This window comes from Crocuta crocuta, unplaced genomic scaffold (genome assembly GCF_008692635.1).
Source record: "Crocuta crocuta isolate KB4526 unplaced genomic scaffold, BGI_CrCroc_1.0 scaffold168, whole genome shotgun sequence".
NCBI lineage: Eukaryota > Metazoa > Chordata > Mammalia > Carnivora > Hyaenidae > Crocuta > Crocuta crocuta.
In genome coordinates this window covers 5647456-5675358 of record NW_027532591.1, presented here as the reverse complement: position 1 = coordinate 5675358, position 27903 = coordinate 5647456, and the positions used below count along the sequence as shown (strand labels likewise).

General features: G+C 46.1%; 1 protein-coding gene and 1 long non-coding RNA gene across 4 annotated transcripts; both read left to right on the top strand.

Moving 5' to 3' along the window:
• Window positions 1–2298: 2298 nt before the first annotated feature.
• LOC144244472 (uncharacterized) lies at window positions 2299–26465 on the top strand. The gene is made up of 3 exons (XR_013338955.1): window positions 2299–2494; window positions 12058–12195; window positions 26269–26465. It is a non-coding gene; the product is annotated as an uncharacterized LOC144244472 (long non-coding RNA).
• Window positions 2768–5158, top strand: LOC144244470 (solute carrier family 25 member 3-like). 3 transcript variants are annotated; one of them, XM_077779794.1, is made up of 2 exons: window positions 2768–3806; window positions 4510–5158. In XM_077779794.1, the coding sequence occupies exons 1-2, from the start codon at window positions 2868–2870 to the stop codon at window positions 4558–4560; spliced, it is 990 nt and encodes a 329-aa protein (XP_077635920.1). In that variant the 5' UTR covers window positions 2768–2867; the 3' UTR covers window positions 4561–5158. The 3 variants fall into 3 exon arrangements, with proteins under 3 accessions (XP_077635920.1, XP_077635918.1, XP_077635919.1); XM_077779792.1 differs by having other exon boundaries at window positions 4505–5158; XM_077779793.1 differs by having other exon boundaries at window positions 2768–4572.
• Window positions 26466–27903: the final 1438 nt, after the last annotated feature.

Below are 27903 nucleotides of genomic sequence, written 5' to 3'. Positions count from 1 at the left end.
GGGTGGCTTAGTCATTTAAATGGCCAACTCTTTTTTTTTTCAATGTTTATATATTTTTGAGAGAGAGAGTCAAAGGGGTGCAGAGAGAAAGGGGGAGACAGAAAATCCCAAGCAAGCTCCACATTGTCAACACAGAGCCCAATGCAGGGCTCAAACTCACAAACCGCGAGATCATGACCTGAGCCGAAGTCGGACACTCAACAGACTGAGCCACCCAGGTGCCCCATAAGTGTCCAACTCTTAATTTCAGCTCAGGTCACGATCTCACAGTTTGTGAGTCTGAGCCTCACATTGAGCTCTGTGTTGACAATGTGGAGCTTGCTTGGGATTTTCTGTCTCCCCTTTTCTCTCTGCACCTCCTTGACTCTCTCTCTCTCAAAAAATAAACATAAAAAAAGACTACAATAAGGAGAGGAATTCAATAAGACTTGTTGATTGAGAAAATCTGTATCTGCCTTCCGCTCTCCATCAGGTCATCATCCTTAGTTTAATTAGGAGTTTATACTGCCAGTTTAAAAAAATATGTTAGGGGCATCTGGGTGGCTCAGTTGGTTGAGTGTCCAACTCTTGATTTCAGCTCAGGTCATGATCTCAGGGTTGTGAGATCGATCCCCATGTAGGGCTCTGTGCTGAGCATGGAGCCTGCTTAAGATTCTCTCTCTCTCCCTCTCTCTCTGCCCCTCTCCTGTGTGCACATGCACAGACACGCCCTCTCACAAAATTTAAATAAATAAATAAAAATAGGGTAGAACATACATAAAGTGTCTAATGTCCACTGATCTTAAGTGTACAGCTTGATGAATTTGCAGTTCAGGATAAAGTAGTAAAATTTTTGATCAGAGAACCTTTAAAAAAATCTTTGACCTCCCACCATGTACATACTGTGGTTTTCAAGCTTTAATGAAGAAGCTACTTGAGGGAGCTTATTAAAATTGCCTATTCCTGGGGTGCCTGGGTGGCTCAGTCGGTTAAGTGTCTGACTTCAGCTCAGGTCATGATTACAAGGTTCGTGGGTTAGAGCCCCGCGTCAGGCCCTGTGCTGACAGCTAGCTCAGAGTCTGGAGCCTGTCTTCGGATTCTGTGTCTCCCTCTTTCTCTGACCCTTCTCTGCTCACACTGTCTCTCTCTCTCTCAGAAATAAATAAAAAACATTAAAAAAAAAGATTAAAATAAAATAAAATTGCTTATTCTTACCCTCAGAGCTTCTCATTCAGAGGGTCTGGGGTGTGAGCTTAGATTTTAAATAAAACATTCCAGGTGATCCTGATGCAGGTGGTCTATGGATTACACTTCTGAGAAATATTAGCCTCCTTACAGGATAAATGTCAAAGTGCTGAAAACAGCATTAAAGCTTTCTCTAATTTGACCCAATTCTATTTTTCTAGAGTCAGTCCTTGCTAGTTTCCACCATGTTGAATCACTCACGTCTCTTCAGTAGTTCATGTATTTATGTTTCCCCTAACCTGGACTTACATTTCCATCTACTTTATGTGACAGACTCCTACTCATCCTTCAAGACCTAGCTACATGGTCATCTCCTCTGAGAAGTCTTCTCAACTTTATGAGATAGAATTTGTTGCTCCCTCATTGTTCATACAGAACTTTATTCAAACCCCTATCATAATACCACCCAATTCTGATTTTTAAATCTTCTTGCTTAGAAATAAGCAGGACTATACCTAGCTCCTCTGAGAAAGACAGGGAGAGAGAGCAAGAATCTTAAGCAGGTCTCAATCCCATGACCCTAGGATCATGACCTGAGCTGAAATCAAGAGTCCGACACTGAACAGACTGAGCCAACGAGGTGCCCCCATCTAGCTCCTAACCCTGCAGAAGGCCTAGCACACAGTGGGTGAATAAACGAGTGAATGCTAGTGATTTACACGTGGAGTCACTTAGTCCTCAATTCCCAGGCCAATGAGACTGCAGTCTTCCTAATGGAAGTGAGGGCTTCTGTCTCACTTTGGTGATCCCCAGAATTAGGCCAGGGATTCAGTAGTCAATGAAAAAATACCTAATGAATGAAAATAGCGGAATCCCCAGCCCCCAACTTAGTGAGTACCTCCATGCTTCCTAAGCCCTCAATGCAACTCTTGGAGGACAAAGGAGTGGAGTGTGAGTGCTATGGGGGAGATGTCATCCCTATCTGCCAGATGAGAATGTTAGGCTAGAAGCCGCAGGGCGGGCTGGCCTCCAACACCAGGCTCCTGGTTCTCTCTGCTCATTCCCTCCATAGAACCATGTTGCCATGGAGATGACTATTCCCCTACGTGGGCACAATTAGGTGAGACCTCCAGAAAGGCCTTTCAGAAAGGCAACGGTACATGGCGACTCTTCGCCCCCTCGCCCAACTCCTTATCTATTTGCTCGCCTATTCCTGTGTTTACTCATGTCTGTACCTACTGATTTACTTTTTTAGCATTATTGTAGAGGACTAGGCAGCTGAGCTGGGCAGAAGCCACCAGGGCATGCAGAACCTTACCTGCAGCTCAAGGTGAGATCTAGGGACCACTGGCCATTGGCTAAGGAGGGCTGAGGGGCGGGGCTCCTGCCGTTACCAGAAGCCCATTGGGCTGAAGGTGTGAGGGAGGGGCGGAGGGCGGTCCTGGAAGACCTGCTGGGTGATGCTCTTCCAAAACCTCTGGGAGCCGGCCTCTCAGGCCTCCAGCTAACCCAGCCGGTAGGGGCTGCGCAGGCGCCTGTCGAGCGCGGGCAGAAGCCCGGTGGACACCGACCGTTGGGTTCTCGAGGGGCGAGGGGGCGGCGCACGCGCGCGGGAAGCTCACGAAGCCTGCGCGCCTGGCCTTGGGCCCCCGAGAGGAAAGAGATCTTGCCAAGGCAGGTGTGGGACTTGGGCAGGCGCAGTCATGCGTGACGCCGGCGGTTGCCGAGCCCCGCAGGCCAGAAGCTGGGGCCCGCTCCAGGGCAGGCTGTGGGCGGCGGCGGCCGCGAAGGAGCAGAGCTACGAGTACGGCTCCGCGAGATACCTGCTGCTGTGCGGCCTCGGAGGCATGCTGAGCTGCGGGCTGACGCACACGGCCATCGTGCCCCTGGACCTGGTCAAGTGCCGCATGCAGGTGGACCCCGCCAAGTACAGGGGCATCGTCAGCGGCTTCAGCGTGACGCTGCGCGACGACGGGCTGCGCGGCCTGGCCCGAGGCTGGGCCCCGACCTTCCTGGGCTACTCCCTGCAGGGCCTGTTTAAGTTCGGCCTGTACGAGGTCTTCAAGATCCGCTACGCCGAGCTGCTGGGCCCGGAGAAGGCGTACAGGTGGAGAACCGGCCTGTACCTGGCGGCGTCGGCCAGCGCCGAGTTCTTCGCCGACGTGGCGCTGGCCCCCATGGAGGCGGTGAAGGTGCGCATCCAGACGCAGCCGGGCTTCGCGGGCACGCTGCGCGCCGCCGCGCCGCGCATGTACGGCGAGGAGGGCCTGCGGGCCTTCTACAAGGGCGTGGCGCCGCTGTGGCTGCGCCAGATCCCCTACACCATGATGAAGTTCGCCTGCTTCGAGCGCACGGTGGAGGCGCTCTACAAGCACGTCGTCCCCAAGCCCCAGAGCCAGTGCACCAAGGCCGAGCAGCTGGCCGTGACCTTCGTGGCCGGCTACATCGCCGGCGTCTTCTGCGCCGTCGTGTCGCACCCGGCCGATTCCGTCGTGTCCGTCTTGAACAAGGAGAAGGGCAGTTCGGCCTTGGGAGTTCTCCAGAGGCTGGGGTTCGCGGGCGTGTGGAAGGGCCTGATCGCGCGCATCATCATGATCGGCACCCTGACTGCGCTGCAGTGGTTCATCTATGACTCGGTCAAGGTCTATTTCAAGCTGCCGCGGCCCCCGGTCCCCCAAGGGCCCAAATCCCCGACGAAGCTGAAGTAGGAGTGGGCGTGTCGGCTCCAGTGGCCGATGTCCGCCCAGATTGCCATCCTGTGGGCGGCTGCGTCCAGGCAGTGCTAGCGTGGGAAATGTTCGGTTTTCTGGTTTGGGGGAGGGGACGATAGGTAGTCCGAGTTCTCTTTGGGCGATCCAAGAGGATTGCAGCCGTTTCATTTAGGCGTCCGGACCATTGTCTTTGGGGAGTCGGCATGGCTGCCTTAGCTCAGTAGCTTTTCAGCTATCGTAGGGAGAAAATTCTTAACGAGAAGTAATGTTAGGTAATTTAGGATCCCTGGATTGTTTCTGCCTCGATCCACCGTTCGGTGGAGATTTCCTGAATAGCCTACTAATGAGGTTTTAAGGTCAGCACAAATTATGGGACAGGGAACAAAGTAAAATTCTGCTAAAAGGGTATTCACCTCAATAGAAATCGTGTACCTGTTGAGTAGATGATGGACTCATACCATATTTCCTGTTCATGTCCATTACAGGTAAAAATTATTAAAAGTCAAATTGTGACTTATATTGCCTGATAACTTAGAATGTATTCTCTGTTTTCAAAGAGACATGACATGAGAAGATCTGCATTTTCTCATTTTGCTTTGTCCAATTCTCTCCCTGATGTTGCTGATTAGAACAGAGCTCTCTCCAGGAAGTGCTACAATTGGATCAATGTGGAAAACCAAAATGAGATGAAGGGCAGTCTCTGAGAATAAATATGTAAAGAAAAGCCTCTGTTCTCTAAAAATTTCTTTTATACAACTCAGCTTTCAACAGCCATCCATCCAAAGAGGATCATACCACCCTGACATTTAAACACACACACATGAAACCCTGCAATTCCAATTTTTTGTTGAATATTAAAGAATGGTTTTGGTGACTTTGGAAGGAAAATCTCACTTTTAATGTCACAAGTGACATTCATTTAATTTGGTACCTGTTTCCATGATCTTTACAATGGTTGAGGTTCATAAAATTTACTGAAATTATAAGGCACATTTCAGTTTTCTGTAGCCTTCACATCTCTGCTTAAGGAAATTATAAATTAGTGAAATTCTGTGAATTAGAGATGTTTGTAGAATATGAGCAAGAAATAAACTTCAATGGGATATTTGCTCTAATTTCCCAGAATGTTACATGTTAGCCTTAACTTGTATTAAAGACTGCAAACTTAAAAGATGTTGATGTTTTAACTATGTAATAGCAAACTGTTCAGTGGTTAACAGAAGTTAAAAAGTGTCTAAATTTAAGTAAGTATATTTGAACTGTCTTGACTGAATAATAAAGAACTTGGAGGAAAAAATCAGAACTTGTGAATGAGCTAGAATGAAGTTTATATTTAGTGCCTCTATTTTGTTTATTATTGGGGAGGATGCATGGGAAGGATATTATGTATTTTTTTTTGTTTTTTTAAATGTTTATTCTTGAGAGAGGGGGAGAGAGCATAAGCAGAGGAGGGGCAGAGAGAGTGTGAGAGAGAGAGAGAGAGAGACAGAATCTGAAGCAGGCTCCAGGCTCTGAGCTGGCAGTACAGAGGCTGATGCCGGGCTGGAACCCACAAGCAGTGAGATGACCTGAGCTGAAGTTGGATGCTTAACTGACTGAACCACCCAGGTGCCCCCAGGATCCTATGTATTAAGACACTGACTTTCCTTAGGCAGTTGGCTTCTAGGTTTTTGAAAAGTTCTCAATGAAGGAGAATGATAAACAAATTTCAAAGGACTAACTTGCACAGGTTCTTACTAGGAAAATTTTAATAGAGATATTTCTGTCTAGTGTTGCATTGTAGGAAGTTTCTTTGGTCAACAATTTATTAAGTTCTTTCCAGAAGTACTATGATTTAGGGATTTGCTGCAAAATCTTTGGAATTTCAAGATACCACTTGTTCTGCTCTGTGGTATTTCATGATTGCTCTGTTGAGAACACCAGATAATTTCTGTAATATACCACGAGAATTATAATCTAAGAAGAACTATTTGGCATGATTCTGACTATCATGAACATGGTCAAGGAAATGGGTTTACTTAGTGGAGGTCAGCAGTTTTCCTGTTCAGTTCCTAGATTTCTATTTTTCTCTTTTTATTGCTAGTTTATAAATGTCTGTCTGACTAAGTAGGGGCCAGAGTAGCTAACAGTAAAGAATAAAAATTAAGGTTAATAAAGGTTAATAAATAAAGTAAGGTTAATAAATAAAAGTTAATTAAGTAATGTAACGACTCTTTTACATTTAGAGTTACTGCAGATTTTTTTCCTAGTTACTTACTATTCCTTTGTTACAACTTAAACTTCTATTCAATGTTTTACTTTGTTTGTAATTGCCACTCAGTGAAATCATGCAAATCTGTTAGAATCAGAAAAGCCATAATGTATGTCTGGTATTGTGAGATATTTTATATGCATTTTCTCATAATCTCAATCCTTGAAGTAATGCATTTTATATATAAAGTGCATTTTATATATAAAGCAACAGACTTAGGGGCTGAGTACCTTTCTCGACATCATATTAGCTAGCAAGTGATACAGTCTGAATCAGAGCCCACATTTTCCTCATTACTCCGGCTCAGTGCCTTGACATACCAGTCATTATTCTTTTCATAAACTGCTTTTTATAGTACCTCAAAAATATTTTTTAAATTTCTATTCGCAAAAAAAGATTTCTATATGTATATACCCTAAACCTTTCCTAATCTTGTACTAATGAAAAGTTTATAATGTATTTCAATTGGGGAAAACCTATGGCATAATTGCTTAGAAGTAATCAAGCTGCAAGATACTTACATATATTTAATTTAATATTTAAATCATTTTCCACACCAGGTCCTAACTTGAAGGGCCTGATGATATTAAAAACAGTGCTTCTTAATTTTTTTTTTAATTTGTGGTACTGCAGTTTCAAGGCTTTATTTTATCACATTTTCTAATTCTTTCCTCTGATCTTTAGTTCCTACACCTAAAAAAGCTGGCTTAGGCTATTTATCTTTTCCCCCAGCTGGTGATCAAAGTAGTGTTTCAAATATATGAAATTAATTTCATGATAGGGAGCTGTAATCTCATCCATTGATCTATCCTTTGAGAAGTGAATAAAAGAGTAGGTAAAATCTTGAAAAACAAAGGCCATATTTACATGTTAAACCACACTGATAAAGATTGAAAAGAATCAAGGTATTAATGTTTCAAGTATTTGTCCTTGCTGTATAAATGTCTCTTTAGAAAGTATTTCTTTTGAGCCTTCAAAGGCAAAAATAATCACTGAAGCCAGAAGATCATATTTTGATAGGCAGCCATTCAATTATAGTATGCATGTTCAATGTCTTAAAGATCAATATTTAAAACATTTTTTTAATGTTTTATTTTCTTTTTTGAGAGACAAAGAAAGACAGAGCATGAGAAGGAGAGGGGCAGAGAGAGAGGGAGCCACAGAATCCAAAGTAGGTTCCAGGTTCTGAACTGTCAGCACAGAAACCAATGCCGGGCTCGAACCCACGAATGGGAGATCATGACCTGAACCAAAGTCAGAATGCTCAACTGACTGAGCCTCCCAGGTGCCCCAAGATCAGTTTGTTTTTTTTTTTAATCGTGAGCAAAGAACTATTTGAAAGGGAATTAAATGTTAATATTATTTAGAAGGCTTTGTCTTGCTTTTCTGAATGCTGTATTTGGGTGGGTAGGTAGGGAGAACTCTAACAAGGTAATTATAACTAAGATGTGTGTGTATGTGTGTCCATTTTAGTTAACGTATTTTGAGACAGTGTTAGAGTATCCAAAATTTTTGAGGCAATTTGGTAATTCTGCCCATGCCCAGTCTGTTGATCAACATCTATCATATGCCAAGTGTTGTGCTAGGCAGAAGGGTTTCTGTGATGAGCATAATGCATGGTCCCTGCCCTCAAGGAGCTTACAGTCTAGTAGGAAAAGTAATTTACAGTCAGGCAAAGTGCTGCAAAGAAGTAGGGGGTGTTTGTAAGATTGTACATCTAAGTGATACCTGAAATGAGACCTAGAGGATAAGTAGGAGGTAGACTGGCAAGGAGAAGGTCCATAACAGTGGGCACACTATGTGCACCTGCCCTGAAGAAAGAGAAAGCCTGATGGTTTTGAGGAAGTGAGAGAAGTTCGTTTTGGGTGGAGCCTTTCAGTTGTAGAGGGGCTGGTATAAAATGAAGTAGGAAAGGTCAATAGGAAGAGGGTCACTCCAAGCTTTGTAGTTCTGGCTAAACATGTTGGGCTCCTTAGAGTGTTCCCTCAGCCATTGGAAAACCCATGAAGGACTGTAAGCATGGAATGACCTTCAGGTTGCTGTATGGAAAGAAATGGAGTGGAGTGAGAAGAGCTCAGTTAAAACGTTGCTATAATCCAGGCGAGAGAGACTTCATGGTAGCCTGGACTAGGATGATGACAGTGGGGACACTAAAGAACCATGAGGAGCCAAAAGGTGGAAATAACCCAAATGTCCATGAAAGGATAAATGGATGGATAAGTTGGGCTATAAACATACAATGAAATATTATTCAACCATAAAAAGGAACAAAGGACTGACAGGAGCTACAAGTTGGGTGAACCTCAAAGACCTTATGCTAAGTGAAAAATGCCAGACACAGAAGTCACATATTGTATGATTCATTTTTTTATATTACATCAAAATAGGCAAATTCATAGAGGTAGTAAGAGACTAGTGGTTACCAGGGGATGGAGTGAAGGGAATGGGAAGAGATTATTTAATGGATATGGAGTATCATTCTTGGTTTTAAAAGCACGGAGAGGTGGTGGTTGAATAACCCTGTGAATACACTAAATGACACTTAATTGTCCACTTTAAGATGGTTAATTTAATGTTAGGTGTGTTAAATTAATTCCACCTCGATAAAGATATCATGAGATGCTTTATTCATATTAGCCCCAAAGTGGAAACAACCCAAATGTCCATCAACTGATGAATGGATAAAAAATGTCATATATTCATATGATGGAATGTTTTCTTTTTTTATTTAAAAAAATGTTTGTTAATGTTCAATTATTTTTGACAGAGACATAGCACAAACGGGGGAGGGTCAGAGAGAGAGGGAGACACAGAATCCAAAGCAGGCCTCAGGCTCCATGCTGTCAGCACAGAGCCGGAAGCGGGGCTCCAACACATGAACTGTGAGACCATGACCTGAGCCGAAGTCAGATGCTTAACCGACTGAGCCACCCAGGTGCCCCATGATGGAATGTTTTCACCATAATAAGGAATAAAATACTATTTGACATAAAAGGAATAAGCGAATAAAATACATGCTACAACATGGATGAAACTTGAAATCATTACACTAAGTGAAAGAAGCCAGACAGTCAAATATGGTATGCATTAATCTATATGAAATGTCCAGAANGTGATTGCTAATGGGTACAAGGTTTCTTTTTGGTGTGATGAAAGTGTTGTGGAATTAGTGGTGATGGTTGCACAATTTTTATTCTGCAAACCACTGAATGATACACTTTAAAAAGGTGAATTTCATGGTATGTGAATGCTATCAGTAAAGCTGAAAAAATATCTTGAGACTATAAAATGCACCTCGAATATCTTTTTCTTCCTTGAAATACAGCCCTTGCTTCTGTCTCTCTCAATCAAGATTCCAGCTGCAAAGATGGCTACTAGACCTATTGTGGTGATCATTTCGCAGTGTATGCAAACATCAAATCGTTATGTCGTACACCTGAAACTAATATGATGTTATAGGTCAATTATACCTCAATTTAAACAATAAGAAACCTTGTGTGGAAAAAAAAAAAAAGACTACAGCACATTTCAGTAAACTGCTAGCTGTGTCATTGTCATGTTAAATTCCATACAGATGAGTAGGGAAGAAATGCACCACGTTGTAAAGGCTGGAAATTGTCGCTAAGAAATGAATGATATCCTAATCTCTTAGGGATGCAGAGATCATTAATTTTGGAGAATTGTTAAGCCACCAACAATTTTGCTCTTTATTGTAAGAAAGAAGGAGGAACAGATGGATTTTAAGAAAAGCAGATGTGTGTGTAATATACAAGAGAATCTGCATTAACCAACATGTTCAAGAATTGGTGGTTCTATTTAATGAACTGCAAGGTAACCAGAAATTCTTTTTTATCTTCAATTCTTGATGAATTTTTGTCTACATGTCTGATTCTCTTTTATGTTAAATATAATTGATCAATCAGGGATTTGTAAAGCTTCATGGCTATCAGTTATGAAAATCAATGCTTATTGTCTGGCCATAGAAGGTGTAGGGCTTTTGGATAGATGTATATTGACCCTACACATAAGTGGATATGGATGTGAGTATGTGTGTGTGTAGTTCTTAGTGTCACTTTGAAACCCTGTCATTTGCCTCTTTGCTAAAGCACAGTGAAGGAAATAATCTGGTTTACTTTAAGATTACTTACTGAGTATCTACTATATGATATTACCTCTATTATACCAGATACTTTCAGATATTATCTTACTATAGTCCTACTTTGTGTTCTAGTAGGATGTTTCAAAAACTGGTGATTTCATGTGTAAACTATATATAGTCCTGCGAGTTATCACAGGGCACAAAATGGCAGGCTACATCTAAGGAAATCATATTCCTAAATGATTATTTTTAATACATATCACTATATCTTTCCTGCCACAAAAGGGGGAAATGTGTTTTTAGAAAATACTAGCAAAATTTGGTATTCTGGAAAGAGATTCAGTGGGTTGAAAGAACCCTGTCCCTTTGCAAGGCTGGTAATTCACATACACGTAATTGTTAGTCTTCAGACATGAATCAGAGCTGCTGACAGGGTGATTGTCCATTTGTAAGAGGGTGGATGGAAACCTGGCAAAGAACCACAGTCCTTTCATCTCCATTAACGTTTGCATTCTGGCTGTAGTTACATCTCACTCCCAGATATAAGGATTTGTCACTGTAGTCGTCTTATACCTCAATGTCTCCCCCGCCCTTACCAAAAATACAAAGCTTTTTTGTTGTGCTAAATCTGTACCATTCATTTGATTCATCTGTTGTGTTTGGAAACTTTTGTTCTCTTGGATCATTACCTGTGCCTGATTAATGCTGTTACGAATATTTATAGCAATGTTTCATTGTGCCAGGTATTATGCTAACTACTTTACATCCAACGTATCACATATTCACAACCGTCCTGTGAGGTTGATATGTGTATGTTAGGATTGGGGGGGGGGGTGTACAATAAACACAAAACCCAGTACACAGCAGGCTAAACAGTAGAAGACATTTATTGTTAACAAGAAATCTGGAGATAGGTAGACCAAGTTTGGTTCAATAGATCAGTGTTGCTCCAAGGACCTACACTCTTTGGGCCCTTCCGCTCTGCCATCTTTAATGTGTCAGTGACACCCCACTTGTTTTGAAGAGACAGCTGCTATCACCAAACATCATGTCCTCACAACATCATCGGGATCAGGGAGCAAGAGGTCAAAGGCAGATGGGCTTTCTCTTCACGTGGCTCTCTTATCAGAGAGAAAAGTCTTTTCTCGGAAGTTTCTGCCAGATTTCCCGTTTGGCCTCATCAGCCAGAATTAGGTCACTTGCTTTCCTATGGACCCTGCACCCCAACCACCAGCAGCAGGAATGGACAACTTCAGGTCATTGCAAGGCGTCTGCTGGGATTGGGCACATCGGGAGCTAAACAAAATCAGGATTTTTTGTCGTCATTGCCCTCAGCAAGGAAGAGGAGTGAAATAGTTGGCGGACAACCAGGCTCTGCCCTTATGTTCTCCCCTGTTTTACAGATGAGGAAATGGAGGCTCCGAGAGACTGAGGAAAACCCAGAGTGACAGAACCAGGAATCAAACCAGGTCTGTCTGCCACCATAGCACTTTGTTGTCCCATTGCCTACTTTAGCCTGGAACTTGCTATGAGGCAGAACTACTATAGATCATATCAAGAAAGATTTATTACCGAGAGTGTCAGAAGAACTGCTTCCTAACAGTAACTAAATCACAGTGAAGTCTCCAAGTCAGGAATCTTTGTACAACGGCAATCCTGGATAAGCAGATATGATTAGATATAAATTTTGCTGTCATGCCCCGAGAAAGGGAAACTAGGTGAGCAAAAACACACGAAGAAACTTCCCAAAAGAAAGCAAATGTTTATCACACTTTTAGGCAAGCATCCTCAGTCTTTTCATTCTGCACTTTTTCCCCCAATTGACTTTCCAGAAACGGCCACGTTCTTTCAAAAGCTGTATACTGGAAGAATCCGAAGGATTCATCAGAAGAACACGTTTCAAAGTGCCACTACCGATTTCTTCCTTAAGAAATGCATCAAGCATCTGATTTGCTGCTGATAAATTCTCCGTAAGTAGCATTATAATTAAGCACACACAAAACCATTCTGTGTTTCCAAGAGTACAGCTGGGCTGGCACAGAATTGGCGATAGCGCACGGGCACCGAGCGGGAGGGTTCCACTGCATCTCAACTACCATGTACCTTCTTTGTGTGGCGACTGAGCCGTCTCCCCCACGCCGCCCCAGCACCCTCTGAGTCACAGGCCATTGCCCATTCACCCCGTGTCTGTCACTGAGCTACTTTAGTGGGCACCTTCACTGAGCCTTGACACTGGCTGTCCTCCTTCCAAGCGCTGGTCAGAAAAAAACATGCCAGGAAACCCAAGGGGTACACCTCTCCCCGCAGGACTCCCTACCACCCCCAGACTGGTGGACTCGGCCCTTAGAAATGAAACAACGCTATGTAGCAAAACTGGGGGGGAGAGGCAATGAGGGGGAGGGGGTGGCAGGAAAGGGCTGAGAGAGGAGACCAGGATTCCAAACCTGGCTTCACCAGTGCTGGCTCCTGCGGCTTTGGCGAATTACTTGACCTCCAGCTCCCCCAGCCTCAGCTTCCTCGTAGGTAAAATGGGGAACCCCAGCATCTACCCTGAAGACTGGGAGAATTAGCAATAATTTATATAAAACACATGGTATAAAATAAAAGCTCACTCTATCATTATCATATTATTACTACCAGCTCCTTCGTAAACACGAAAGTCTGTTAGCACAGAAAAATTTAGCCTGTGTTCTTACTGTTCTTATGGTTGTTCATGGATACATACAGGATATATTTGCTTTAATTTTTAATGCATCATAAAGTACACAACGCTTTGTGGGAAATGCAGCGCAGAGGAAAAACGGAAAGCAAGTAGCCTGGGGGTGTTGTGTGTAGAAAAGCCAACAGTGGCAACCCCATCTCTCCCTGGCTTCTATGCAAACAGTTTCCTTTACAAATGTGTTTTTGGTATGCAAATCACTCTATGCAGATTTCTGTGTGCAAAATACAGCATAGAAAAATGGCCCTCTTGCCAAGGAAGATAGGAAATGTTGGCTGCCATCAAATGAATTAGCTGCAAATTTTAGATTTCTTTTGCTACTGCTCTTTCTAACAATGTATGGGGGGGTGCATATTTTTGGCACATTAAACTGAACTATTCTGGCTTCAGGTTGTGTGTTCTTGTGATAAAAGTGCGCTTATTGAAGCCTGTAACTACCTTTTGAAACCATAATAATGTTTAGTGGTGTTTAACTTAGCGTTTCACAACAGCGTGCCACCGCCAGTTAGTCAAAGGGCTCGTTCTAAAGTCCCAGATGGCTTCTCACCCCAGTTAGGTCTCCATTACTTCCTCCTTTTCTGGGAAGATTTGTGCTTATTAACAGACATAAGTTTATATTTTGGAAACGTTTTCCTCATAATTAATGTATGTCTTAGCAAGTGAAAGGAATACATTTAATATTAAAATCATCCTGTTCTAAGGATGGGAACACGGGAAGCTAGCTCTTAATTCACACGGCATTATTTAACCATCCAGGCAGAAAATAATACGTCTTTTTTCACGGTGTTCCTTACTCCTTTCAAAGTTTTTTCCTACTGGCTCCTCTTGTGAGGAAAAACTTTGTCACAGGTCACTTGTAACAAAGGACCCAGGCCTGGCTGTTCTGTTCTTATTCTCGCTCAGGAAAAATAGCACCTGTCAGTCAGTGGATGGCCCCACCCTGCTTCCCCTCTCTCTTCTTGCCCGTCTCTTTCACCCAAGCATTTTTTGCTACTTTTGGATGTTTCAAACTGGCCAAATGAGACACTCATTAATTTTACAAAAACAAAACTTAAACTGGAAGCATTTCTCAAAACAAAGTACCTCATCTGAGAGAGAATGACAAGTCAGCTTTACTTCTGTCAGACATCGGGAATGACTGGAAAAGAGGGAGGGGAGTAATATCTTCACACATTCGTTTACTCACTTATGCGTACATCCATCCATTCATTCAACATCGTGCTCAGCGCGTCGGGCATTACCGTAGGCACAGGAACACAAACACGAAACTGGTCATGACCGCTGAGGGGTTCACTGTCTACCAGAGGAAGCAGATGTAGAAACAAACCGGCACTGATGTCCGCGCAGAAGCCTGTACGATGCATAGAGGGGGTACAAAGGTGGAATCAGTAACTCCATCACCCCTGCAGTGAGGAGAGATTTTGGAGGACTTGCCTCTATGAAATGTTTTGAAGAACGAATAGGTATTCTCCAGGTGGGTAGGGGTGAGCTGGGGGAGAGAGCACTCAAGGCAGAAGGAACGGTAAGTACAAAGGCACAGGGCCCTGAACCAGAAAAGGGTGGGAAAGCTTTCACTGGGGGAAATTTCTTTGGCCTAAGAACAGAGAAGGGGAGATGTATGGGAAACATTCTCAATACCTCATGTATTTCCCCTTTTTAATTTCTATTCCACTACTCATGTTAGGTCAGCTTATAGTTTGTCCAAATTACTGCTGTGGCTTGTAACTGATCTTGTCGCCCTCAGTCTCTTCCCCTACTAACGTGAGAATATTTCAAAAGCCACCTTCACACACACACACACACACACACACACACACACACACACACTGACACCGATGTGGGATAAATCCTGAGCATCTTACCCAGAGTATTTGAGGCTTGTTATGAGCCGACCCCACCCCTCCACACCACTGGCATTGATTGCTTCCTGCTCCACTACCTGCCCCTCACGCTGTTTCTCAGGTTCAGGCCTCAAGTGTGGCCCGCCGGCTTCCTGCTCCCTCCTCTACCCACATCAATCCTGCTGACCAAGCTGTCCATCCCTTACTGATCTTCATGTTAGTCCTTTAAGACTTAGCTGGAGCACTCTTTATCTGTGGGATTGGCTCCATCCTCTGTCTGCCAGCATTGTGTTAGGGACTAAACAAAGGTTTTAGAGTCCCCAGAGTGGGCTTCCATCTTGCCTCTGGCTTTACACAAGTTCCTGAGACTCAGTTTCACCAACTGTAAAAGATGACTGCCTACATTGCCCAGCTGTTCTCAGATTATCAACAGAGCTTGTTCATTTAGTGTCCTTGGACATTAGAGCTATTACTTGTTATAATAATTCAACCTCTTTGTGAAATTCAGGCAGTAGTAACCACCCTTCAAACTTGCTGTGAGGTTTATATAAACTGATGAGCAGGAAACTTTATACTCTATACCCTTTAGATAAAGCTAATTCTTATTGGTATCTCTAGTAACATACTCATTCTTTTTTTCATGCATTCATCCACTTATTTAACATTGATTAAATTCCCAAAATTTGGTACATCCGAAGCTGAGCATCGGGGAAATCAACATGAATTTGAAATGCCCCCAAAGAGCCTCAGGGCACAATCAGACAGGGAGGCGGTCAAGTCTAAAACCTGGTGGGGAGCCCTGTGACCACACTGGGTGCTGAAGAATATGGGAGGAGCTTAGGGGTTAGTTTCAGAACTGCTGCCCCCGTGCTTGGGTCCAGAAGGATGAGGGGAGAAGGGGAAGGGCATGGCAGGTAGAAGGAACTGGGTCAACCCGCCCCAGGAGGTGTGAGGCTGCTTAGGGTGTTGGGAAACAGCAGTGAGGGCCAAGGAGCCCGGTCTGGGGCTGAGCATTAGAGAAGAGAGTAGGGCCAGGTGATCCTGCTGTGGAGGCCGGACCCGCAGCCCTGGCCCGGGCTGAAGGGTCTCAGTGCTGGTGTGCTGGAGCAGTAAGGAGGGCTCCACAGCTCCCGCCCACCTGAGAGCTCCTTGAAGGCAAAGATCACAAACGGCTTCAGTCTCTCTTATTTCCCCATAGTTTTCAAGGCCCATGGGGCATAGTGCAGAGCAGTGAGTCTAGAGGGTAGACCATGACGGGAAGTTCTAAAGTGCAGCAAGGACCCCACACCCACACCCCACCCCAGCCACCGCCCTGGCTGTGCCCCCTGAGCCCCCAACTTCCTTCTTGGCACTGAGGGGTGGGGGGAGGCGTGTTTTTGCCAAGGAGCTGGGGTGTCCATAATGTAATAAGGCAAGTCAACAGGAAAATAGGGTTTGTGTTACAGAATTTCACTTGGACTAAATTTTGCTGAAATGCATACAGTTACAAACTGAAGGACAGTCTGCCAAAATACTTTAAAAGTTGCAGGAAATGATTCCCTGTAACGGTTATCCCTTTTAAAGCACTTTGAAGTCCACGGGACAGGGCCAGCCACCATGTAGGTGTTAAAATAAACACTAATTTGTTGATCACAAAGTGGGCTAAAGGGTACTGATTATAAGTTGGTAGCAGTTGAGGGTTAATGACCTTTTTTCCTCCTCCATATGTGGAAAAATAACCACTTAGAATAGAGACACCCTCTCTCCAAATACACAGAATCCTGTCAGGTCTGGTACTATGTTACTACCACCCTCTGAAGTTAAGGTTTAGAAAATAAACACTTGAAAGTCTGCCCAGATTGTTGTAATCTTATTAATCTAACAAAGAGACTCAGTAACTGCCTCAACCAGGGGGAGCTGTGTTTACCATGTAATTTGCAAGTAGCTGATAAACACATCCCTGCCCCACTTGCAGAAAAATCTCATACTCCCTGCAAGGAAGCAGTTGGCAGACAAGCAGTAATAAAGGATTAGAGACCCCAAAACCATGGTTTAGGTCCTGGGTAAACGTTTGCTCATCTCCCCTATCCCCGGCCTCCCAGCCCCCTGCCGTCTTCCCAAGTTCCGAGGAGTGGTATGTGGTTTCTCCTGGGCTTGTTCTCCTAGGGCTTCTGGCCCTTCCGGGCAGTCTACCAACTTCTCCCTATGAGAGATACCTGCCCTCGGGTCTGGCCGGTCAACTCTGAGGCCATTCTGGATTCTGTGGTGGGTTTTTAGAGCTATCTTCTCTCCCTAGTCCACGGGAGTGGTAATTGACCACGGAGCATGGCTCCTCTGGGAGTTCTTGGTCGCAAACCTGCAGGACGACCTCTGGCTAACTCAGCAGAAAAGGAATTTATTGCAAGAACAGGGGGCAGGAGCCAAGGAGGTTAGGCAGCCAGGGTTATGCCAACTTACACAGGGGGAGTCCGGCTGCCGCAGCACAGCCACCCGGCCATCCCTTCCTCATAACTACCGGCTTTCCAAGTCGCATCCAAATGTGGTCCTGCGACTCTGTCTCACTCGCTCAGGATTCAAACCCCAGGAGGGGTCGCGTGTTTAGCTGCCCCCCAGGCCCACCTTCTTGCCTCCTCCTTGCAGAGTTAGCCCTGCCTCCCACCAGGACCCACACAAGAGGAAATTCGGATGTTGGGTTGGCAAAAGATGAAAAATGTCCATTTCCCTGCTCTCAATAACGATAGCTAACATTACGGTGCACTGTGCCACGTACTTTAAAGGGATGAACTCATTCAGTCCTCACAATGAAGATAGGGCTTCATTTTCCAGGTGAGAAACTGAGGCACAAGAAACTGAGTAACACGTTCCAGGTGAAACAGCTAAGAAGTGACACAACTGTGAGTCAAGTTTCACGGGGGAGGGGGGTGCGGGTTAGACAGATGTCAGTTATTGTCAGTAGAGGTCCTGGAAACTACAGATGAACCTTGCCAAAAATGAGCCTTTCACATATTAGCTAGCTCCCCCGGTTTCTGCCTTTTACCTCCTCACCTTCTTTCTGCCCCGTCTTGCTTTGCTTCCAGGCCCAATCGACTCCCACACCCACCCTGTGTCCATCATCCATCTAGGCTCTTGCCCCCAGCCACCCTCCTCACCCCCATCTGTCTGTGCAGCACCCCTCCTGGCTGGGAAGAGTCTGTGGCCCCAATCCAAAATGTACCAGGATACAAAATGCCATGATTAATTCTATGTGAGAAACTCCTCCACTGTATTTTAAAAACTGTCTATCCTTATGAGGGTCTGTTCCAGGCTCTGAATCATGAAAATCAATGAGCATGTTAACATTTATAATCTAATACTTCTACGGTTTTTAAAAAATATCTTATCAGTGATTATAACATGTATAGCAATAGAATTTAACATTTAGGGATTTCTATTACTTTTTTTAAGTTGGCATATTTGGAATCTGGTACATGGTGGGTCCCTAAACAATATTTGCTCCATCGAGGAAAGAACCAGAGGCTTGCCACTCTGGAAATAACAGCCTTTATTGAAAGATTGACTTTTTTTGTGTAGTGAGCATATTACAAACAAAGCCTCATTTTCAGTCTTCAAGTATCCTAATTTTTTAGTCCTTTATTTATTTCCCTATTCCTTGTAGATTACCGATTACCTCCAATTGCACTGTTGGAAAGGGTTTTGTTTTGTTTTGTGTTTTTTTGGAAATAATTTTTGTTTTCCCTTCATACACACACAGCATGAGAGAATTCCTTGTGTTCCATGCCATTACTGAAATCTAAATACGGTGACTTAGAATCTATCAGGCAGGAACGTGTGTCTTCTTCGGCATAGCCCCCCATCCCACTGTGATTTCTCAGCAAGACCTAACAATTATTCATAATTGTAGTGGGCTTGATAGTCAGATAAAGTCTGAACAGTAAACCCATCGTTCTAAAAACAAAAATATGCAGTGTATTACGTCTTTTGCCGTACCCAGCTGTCGTGAAAAGATACCCGACAAACTCCTTAAACTCAACTCTGGGTAAAGTTTCTAAAATGACAATGGGCCAGTACTTTAACAATAAATGTGTTTTGAATAAAAAAGTAACTTAGGATTTAAGGCTCCAGGAGCAGGGTGCCTGGCTGGCTCAGTCAGTAGGGCCTGTAACTCTTGATCTTGGGGTTGTGGGTTCGAGCCCTATGTTGGGTGGAGAGATTACTTAAAAATGAAATCTTTTAAAGAGAAAGAGAGATTCCAGGAGTGATACAAAAAGGAAGGGAAAGGCCTCAAGACGCCTTTTCCTAGATGAGAATGATTGAATTTGTTTCCACCAGCTTGATCCTTTCCTGAAGGCAGTGAACCGGAGCGCATCCAGCCACCCTCAAACATCTCATCAATCCCCTGCCACAAAAATGAATCAACGTTACAGCCAGACTCTTATTCTACCTCCCCTCAGCCAGAGCACTTGCCAGGCTGCGTTAGAGACTGGCGATGCCAACACAGATGGAAGTCCGTGCTCTCCAGTGCTGGGGGGCCCCTGGGGAGGAAAGGAGGAGCCCCCACAGCTAAACGCTGCCTCTCCTCCTAGACGAGTCGGGCTCACACTCCCTCCGGCGTAGATCTGTCATATGCTGTCGTCAGCAGCAGAGCAGCCGGGCAGATGCGTGCTGGTCAGACAGCTGAGATGCCGCCATGGTGGGGTGGCTGCCAGGGCATGTTTGCGGGGAGTGGGGGGGGACATGCTGGTCTATCAGCTGCTGCAAAGGCAGGCCTTGCCCCTGGTCACTTGGGCTTGCCTCTCCCGAGGGTCTCAGCCCCATAAAAGCCATTTCCTTAAAAATTGCTCTAAGGTTGCTGGTCACACTGTAAGTTCCTTGAGGGTAACCACCTGGCCTGTAGGGTGAATGGTAGCTTGCAGGGCATCCCCTGAAACCTCAGTGGCCCAATAGCAGTGATCCTTTTTCTGCCTGGACAGGCCAGTGAGAGTCTCCTGAGGTCCCTGGGCCTCTCTGTGGGACGGACGGATCTGGAGACAGATTCTAACACAGCCACCACGGCAAGGTCCCTAACCAATTTGAGCCTCACAGCAGGGATAATAATACCCACCTGCAAAGGTTGTCGTGGAGTGCACACACACGGCATGGGGCATGTACCTGGCAGGCTCCAGGTGTCCTGTTTGTGGACTTGTTTATGGTCAAGATCTTTAAGACGGCCACGCATATGCCACTTAAGAGTTGTACTGAGTCAGAAACATCCTGCATGGCGATGAGCCAGGAGGGAGTCCCAAGTGCAGGAGACTTCTCCTTTCACTGAGCTTTCTAACAGGATTTAGATCCCCACCTAGGCCCTGGGATGAGGGCCTAAATCCCTCCTGGGTTTCCTTAGATTGGTCTGTGAGAGGGCTTGCAGACTACCCTATAAGTGCCTCTCTGTCTCTCTCTCTTTGGTTATTTTCTCTCTCTCTCTCTCTCTCTCTCTCTCTCTATTTATTTTGAGAGAGAGAGCACAAGCAGGGGAGGGGCAGAGAGAGAGAAAGAGAAAATCCAGGCAGGCTAAGCACTGTTAGTGCAGAGCCCAACACGGGGCTCAATTTCACAAACCTTGAGATCGTGACCTGAGCCCAAATCAATAGTCAGATGTTTAGCTGACTGAGCCACCCAGGCGCCCTTATAAGCGCTTTTCTTAAAATAACTTTCCTTTCCTTTTGTGGGCGTTCCTTTCTTAGTTGGCATTAATGACTTCAAAGAGCCAGAAGGGACCGGAGTGACCATCTGGACCCCAGATGGGGTAACTAAGGGCTGTGGCAGAGCTGTGGGTGACATCCCCGGACTCCCCGTCCAGTGCTCCTTCTGTTCCACATGCTGCCCTGGGCATGCAAGTCTTGAAGTGTAGTTGCCGAGGAAACACCGTTCAGACGTGCTGCTCCCACTGCCCTGGCAATACAGCCCGCCTTGCGCAGGAAGGAAGGTAGGCAGCAAACACTGTGCCTAAAGCCGCTGATTTGGGGTCTGGCCGCTATTGACTGGGGGAGCCTCCTAGAAGGTTGACCACGAGTCGTTCTGGCACCACTGTCTGGAGACTCACATGACCTTTTCCCACTGCTTTCTTCAGATCCTGCGAAGCTGATGCCCTGAGGGTGCACTCGTCTCCTTGCCAGGCCCAGACGCTACCCACATACCTGTGCCCCCCTCCTTCCCCCACCTCCTGGCAAACCCACCCTGAGGACAATCCTGCAGTCACCCTCCTCTGTGCCTACCCAGGCTACTGAGCGCTGCTGTGTTCTCAGCACTGCTGGGCTGTTCCCATCTGTCATTGTCCCCATTCCAGCCAATCTGCAGCTCAGCCCCTTGTGGGTCTCCTGGGCCGCCTCCCTACTCCCCCGTCCCCTGGCTCCAGCTCTCTCTCAGGGGACTCTACGCCTCCATGTCCTCTAAGCTGCTGGCACCACTGATCCCTACACCCCCTTCTCCTTGTACCTGGGAGTCATCTTCTGTTCCCCTCTCCCTTCCCTCAGGCTGTCCATCTCACTTCTGGACAGGTACTTTCTGTCACTTCCCATGGCCACTGTCACCTCTAGCCTGGGTTCTTACCCTAGCCGCCATGGGCACCTTGCCCCCAGCCTGGCCCCCTCACTCAGAATGGATGCCGAATGGGTTAGCTGTTCAAGTCAGGTTCCCTCCCCATCCGTGACCCTCAGGGCTCCCCTGGCCTCCTGGGTGGGGTCTACCCCTGACTTTGGCAACACATCCATGGCCCTCTGTGATATGGTGACCACCAACCACTCTAGCCACGGTCCTCCCACTCTACCCTTCCTACTTCCTGGGGCTTCCTCATGCAGACCCCCTGCCTGGCAGCCCCGCCTCCCCTCCCAGCCCCCTCTCAGCTGACTGACTCCTTGGCATCCTTGGCATCCTTCCAGACCCAGCTCCTTTGCATCACCACCTCCTGGGGCAATCCTCATCCCTCCTGCAGTTAAGGTCACAGCCCCCCATCACTCCTCTGTCCCACCTGGATCACAAGCTGCTGCTGTCTGTCTGTACATCTGTCTCCCATGAAGCTGGAGTGTCCTTCCCAGGCAGGGGCCACACTCCATTCACCTGTGGACCCCCAGCCCGGCACAAGGTGGGCGGCCAGTGACTAACCTGTGATGGAGTTCAGGTGGGAATTCGAACATGCAAAGCCCACACCTCTGGTCTGGCCAGACCGAATAACATATCCCATATCTCCAACTTCAACTCTTCTTCAACTCTGAACAGGGCTACGGGGCCAAACAGTCCCAGCTTCCAATATTGACTTGACCACTTACTAGTTTGGAGACTTTGGGCAACCTTTTTGCGCCTTGGTTTTCCTATGTGCAAAATGGGGATGATAATGCCTGCCTATATGGCTCTGATAAAATGGAGTGAGAGGATGCAGATAAGGGCTCGGTAGAGGGTCTGTACATAGTAGACACTTATTAAGTGAATAAGTGTCTGAATCCACTAGGTTACGCTATTATATTAGCCATCTATGTCACCAACCCCATGTCTTCATTGGTTTTAAAAAGGGGGGAAGATTTGGTTAAAATGGTTACTAGATTCACTCCCAGCTCAGATTGTCTGATGCTAAGATTCTTTGATTCTACACTTTCATGAACTACCATATGAATCCTGAGGCTCTATAGTGGTGTTTAAGGGAAAATGCATCCAAAACTTAATTCTACTGAAGGGCAAAAGACTAGCATTGGAAGAGGAGGGCACTTGTTGGGATGAGCACTGGGTGTTGTATGGAAACCAATTTGACAATAAATTACATTATATATTTAAAAAAAAAAAAAGTCTGGCATTAGGAAGCCAAGTCAGTTGGCAAGTCGTTACCTGCAAATATTTCCATCCATATAGGAAGGTGACTTTCCTTCTGAAGGGTTCAGAGGCAGAAATGCTCCAAACAGCCACTTTGTGAATCTCAACAATGTGCAGCATTCCAGCAATCACCATGAGTGGCTGGGGGGAGTTGTGTCTGCAAAATGCAGCCTTCTAGATGAAATCTGCAGAGAAATAGAGGCTTTAGACATTACAGTGTTTTCAAATATCGTTATTACTGTTCTATAAATAACCCACGCCCACTGCATATCAGGTGCCACATGGGAAATATTGGATTCAGTTGGAGATTTTCTTAAAAGACACATAACAGCACCATATGCCAGTCATCTTGGATAATATTTATGTACATGCTGCAGAAGCAAAGATTAGCTGTGTCGATATGTATAGAAAAATGCCACAAAAGAGAGTCTGTGGGGTGTGTATTATCTGCACTTATGATCAAAAGCATTTGCCTAATTTGTTTGCATCTTTAAGGGCTATTTCACCCGTAAACTACAGAAAGGTTGGAGGAGTCAAGAATTAATACAACAATAATCAGGGGGAAATTATCGGAGATCCCTGGGGTCTCCCACTACCAGTAGTTCAGAGCCTGTACAGCTAAAACGAGCAGTTCCAGAGCTGTGAACAGCCATTAACCCTTCCATTGGCTTCTAACTACTGGGATTCAAACACAGTCCATTCCTTTTCAATTGTCCTTGCCAGCAGACCAAAGGAGAAATTGCTCGGAGGAAGAAAAGTTTTTACATAGGAGACAAGCAAGGGGAAAAACTATTCCCACTAATTCAATTCCAAGTACAAATTTGCACAGAGCACTGTGTAAATAACCAGTCAGCTATTTTAGTAGATGGGTGCTATGGACTGAATTGTGCCCCCCCCACCTTCATATGTTGGACCCCTAACCCCCAATGTGGTGAAATATGGAGATGGAGCCTCTGGGACATAATCAGGTTTAGATGAGGCCATGAGGGTGGGGCCACATGATGGGATTAGTGCCCTCTAAGAAGGCATAGCTGAGAGCTTGCTTCCTCTCTGTGCCACTTGAGACAGAGTGTGAAGGTGTCTACAAGCCTGGAAGAGTGTTCTCACCGGAACCGCACCCATCTTGGACTTCAGCCTCCTCAGAACTGGGAGAGAATAAAGATCTGTGGTTTAAGCCACCCAGCCTGTGGTATTTTGTTATGGTGGCCCAGAAGGACTACTGTGCTGGGGTTCTCGCACTCCGAGCTTTCGTCATTTGACAGCAGTGAGATCAAAATTCGGGATTACGTTAAGCAAAGAGACACCCTCAAGCAGCCATGGAGGCACTGGGTGTGTTGCCTTTGACAGGCTGTTGAGGGTGGGTGTCGCTGCCTCCTATTTTCTTGTCAGAGCTGGTTATTGACTGAAAGACATGTGACTATCTGTTGGAAATCAGTCTCAAGCTAAAAATATGACATTGTTTAATCATTTGTAGAACAGAGCAGGATGACGCAACACCCTAATGCCAGCAAATGGTTTGAAATGGAGCAACACTATTGCGGAACCCCGGGCGGGGGAGGGCCGGGAGCAGGGACAACTTCGTTTACTGTGAATTGCATTTCTCTTTACTGCGCGGTTTCATTTTTAATTGCAAAGTGTCTGCTTGAGCAGTTATTACTGGAATTTATTTTTGTAATGAAAGCCCTTTGTTAAATCGCGGTTTTATTAACAGTGACATGAACTGGAGTTTGCTATAATAAATAAGATGCTGAAGTGCTTTCCAAATTGGGAAGAAACCCTCTGCAGCTCACCCCAAACCTTAATATGACTGTTAGGCAGGAAAAAGCCGTGACCTAATTGTATTATCTGAGAATTCACGGGAGCTTCGTTGAGCAGGCTGCCGGCTTGCCTGGCTGCGGGAAGCTGGTGTCCCGGATTTGATTCGCCCTAAAATAGCTGTGTGACCTGGGGCAAGTCCCTTCCCTTCTCTGGGCCTTGGCTTCCTCATCTGTTCAAAAGAGAACGAAAACAACACCAGGAGGCTGGATCCTTCTGCTCTGACATTCTCCTTAGGACTCTGAGCGCACTCAGCAGCAGGCAGCTCTAAAAGATGAATTCCCAGACCTGGCAGAAAATGAAACGTTAGGGACAGAACTGAAACATAAAAACCATTTACCCAAGTATGGAAACCCCAGTTGTCACCATCATTATCTTGTCCTTCGTGATGCACCAGCTCTAGGCTTTGCTTCATGTTGGCGGCTGGTGGGGGTGGGGGCCGTGGAGAGGGGAGGGAAGGGGTCCAAAGCCATGTGTGGGCGCCTCCAGGTCATGGGAGAAAGGGCCCAGGCCAAGGTTGACAGGGAAGCTGGCTCAAGAGTGGCCTGGGGGAGCAGGCTGTTGAGAGGTGCACCTTGGGCACTAGGTGAGGACTCTCTCTGCTCCTGGGTGGACTGGGCAGGGATGAGGCAGAGCCCACAGCACAAGGGGCTGACGCCTCCTTCCCAACCTGAGCCAGTTGCTAGCAGGCATGGAGCCTCAAGCAGCAAGCAGGCTGGCCAAGCTCCCGCAGCCCCATCCAGTGGGGCCGCTGAGTGCTGGCCTGGAGGCCGGGTGTGTTTCTCCGGCCGCCATAACCAAGTACCGCAGGCTGGGTGCTCAAAGGACAGAAATGTATGTTCTCACAGCTCTGGAGGACAAAGTGCAAGATCAAGGTGGTGACGAAGCCCAAGATCAAGGTGGTGACGGCGTTCATTTCTTCCGAGGCCCCCTCCTTGGCTTGTAGATGGTCATTTTCTCCTCCAGTCTTCACACGTCTTCCTTCTGCCTGCGTCCAAATATCCTCTTCTAAGGTGGAGTAGGGCTCACACTAATCACCTCCATTTGAATTTAATCACTTCGTTAAAGACCTTATCTCTAACTACAGGTATATCAGTGGGTTTCGGCTTCCACGAATGAACTTGGAGCGGACACAATTCAGCCCCTAACAGGAATCTCCTTGATGCTGTACTTTTATAGGTACCCTGCATTGGTTTCCTGGGGCGGCCGGAACAAATTGCCACAGACTGAGTGGCTTAAAGGAACCTCGATCCGTTTCCTCACAGTTCTAGAGGCTGGACATTTGAAATCGAGGGGTCGGCAAGGCCATATTGTTTCTCCAAAAGCTCTAGGGGATGTTCTTTCTTTACTTTTCCCCGTTATGGTGCTCTGTGGCCTTCCTCCCGTCTCTGCCTGCACCTGACATGGGTGTGCTGTGGCTAAGCTTCCTCTCTCCTTACAGGTGCGCCCTGGTCCAGTCTGACCCCCGGTAACTTGACTGTCCCTACGAGACTCTATTTCCAAATTAGGTCGCATTCACAGGTAGTGGGAGTCAGACCTTGAACTTCTCTTTTGGGGGGACAAAATTCAACCCGCAGCAGACCTCCTCTTATGCCCCCGCCCTCCTGGACTCAGAGCGACTTGGGTATCATTATTTTGCAGAAAGGTTCAGAAAAGAGCGCTGACTGGCTTCCCTTATAGCATATTTTTTGAAATGACTCACATCTTTCTCTTTCCCCGGTCCCTTTCCTCTCCCTCCCTTTGTCTCTTTTCTTTCTTCTTCCCCTTCCCCTCACTCTTGTCCTGCCCTGTTTTTCTCTCCGTTCTGCCTTTCTCTCCCTGGCCCCCCACTCTTCTCATGGCGCCTTGCTTAGGTATCTGCCCGGAGGACACCGCCTTTTTCTCAGACACGATGACCAGGAAGAATGTCCCTTAGTTGTTATAAAAAGCCGGAGTCTCTGCTTTGTTCCGGTGACCACATGAAGGCTTTCCTTCCCAGCTTGTCATGGATTGAGGCTGCTTTTATCAAGTATTTTATAATAATTATTTGGCTTTTCACCCTTCTACATTCTCTCTGGATTTAATAAAGTTAAAAAAAAAAAAAAAGACTGGTTTTTCTCCTTCTTCTAAGGAAGCCCCAAACTGAGACAGGTCAGTTAATTCAGCACGAGTTCACCCCGCGCTCAGTGGAACAGACGGTTGCCGGTCCTTCTGTGGCACCACCCAGGAGGCCACCGTGCTCCGTGTGTGGGGTTTGCACATAGATACAGGGTCATGACATCACAGCCTTTTCTAAATTTTCCTTCTTTACGCCCTGAAGCTTCTAAACCAGGCTTTTTTTCTAGGCTATTCCTGTCTGGTTGGTCTATTCTGGATCCAAATCTTGGTTCATTGCCCTCACCACAGAATACAGATGCTCACATCCTAAGAGAACTATTAGCAAACCAAACCTAGCCGAGTATTAAAAATAGGCCATGACCAAGTAGGGTTTATCACAGGAATTCGAAGAAGATTCCAAGGAATGAACCGTTGATGTACACTACACCAAGGATGAATCTCACACCAAGGATGAATCTCAAAATCATTATTCTGAGTGAAAAAAAGCCAGACAACACAAGCACATATAAAACCCTGGAAAGTGCAGATTAATTTATAGTGACAGGAAGCAGCCTTGTGGCTGCCAGGATGAAGGGGTCCTGGGGAGGGGTCAGGAGGAAATTATTTCAAAGGGACAAGAGGAAATTTGGGGGGCTATAGGTATGTTCTCTCTGGATGCTGGAGATGGTGTTGCAGAAGGTACGCAGATGCCAAAACATCAAAGCACACCCAAAAGAGATCAAAGAAGATTCCACGTTTAAGAACTCTATTAATGCAGTCAAGTGTACAAGATTTGGTGCAAGGGGCACAACTTGGCCGGGGGCCCACAGTGAGGACTTGCCCACAGCTCGCTAAGAACTGTGAGTCCCCGCTTAGACCCCGAGAGGCTCTTGCTGAGGGCACAGCTGGCCAGAGCCAGGGCTCCGGAGGTCTCTGTTTCTCTGATCCTGTTTTGCTGTCTCCTCCACATGGCCCAGACTCCCCCAGGGCCAGGTTTCAGGCTGTGGGTGAAGGGGTGCTCTTGCCACAGCCGCCCACACAGGGTCACGGAAGAGAGCCTTGCAGCCGCCTCCCTCTGGACAAGCAGAGATCCTCACTTGTCAGCTCACCCAGCTGACACCCAGTTTCTCTGCTGGTTTCAGGAGGGGCAGGCGTAATCCAGGAAAGCAGACGGAGCTTTTTGACAACCTTTTAATACCTGCCTGGGCAAAAAAGGGCATCCACACCGAGAGAATTAATGGATGCACTGCTCAAAAAAACGGTCGGGGAAGGTTTTTGATCAGATCTGGGAATGCAGCCAGGAAAAAAAATCATTTCCACAGCCCTGCTGGGAATGGAGACAGTGACCCCATTAGAGAAGCCTTTGGGAGGGAGCCTAGCCTGACTGTCCCTTCTGGAAGGGGTCCCTACCA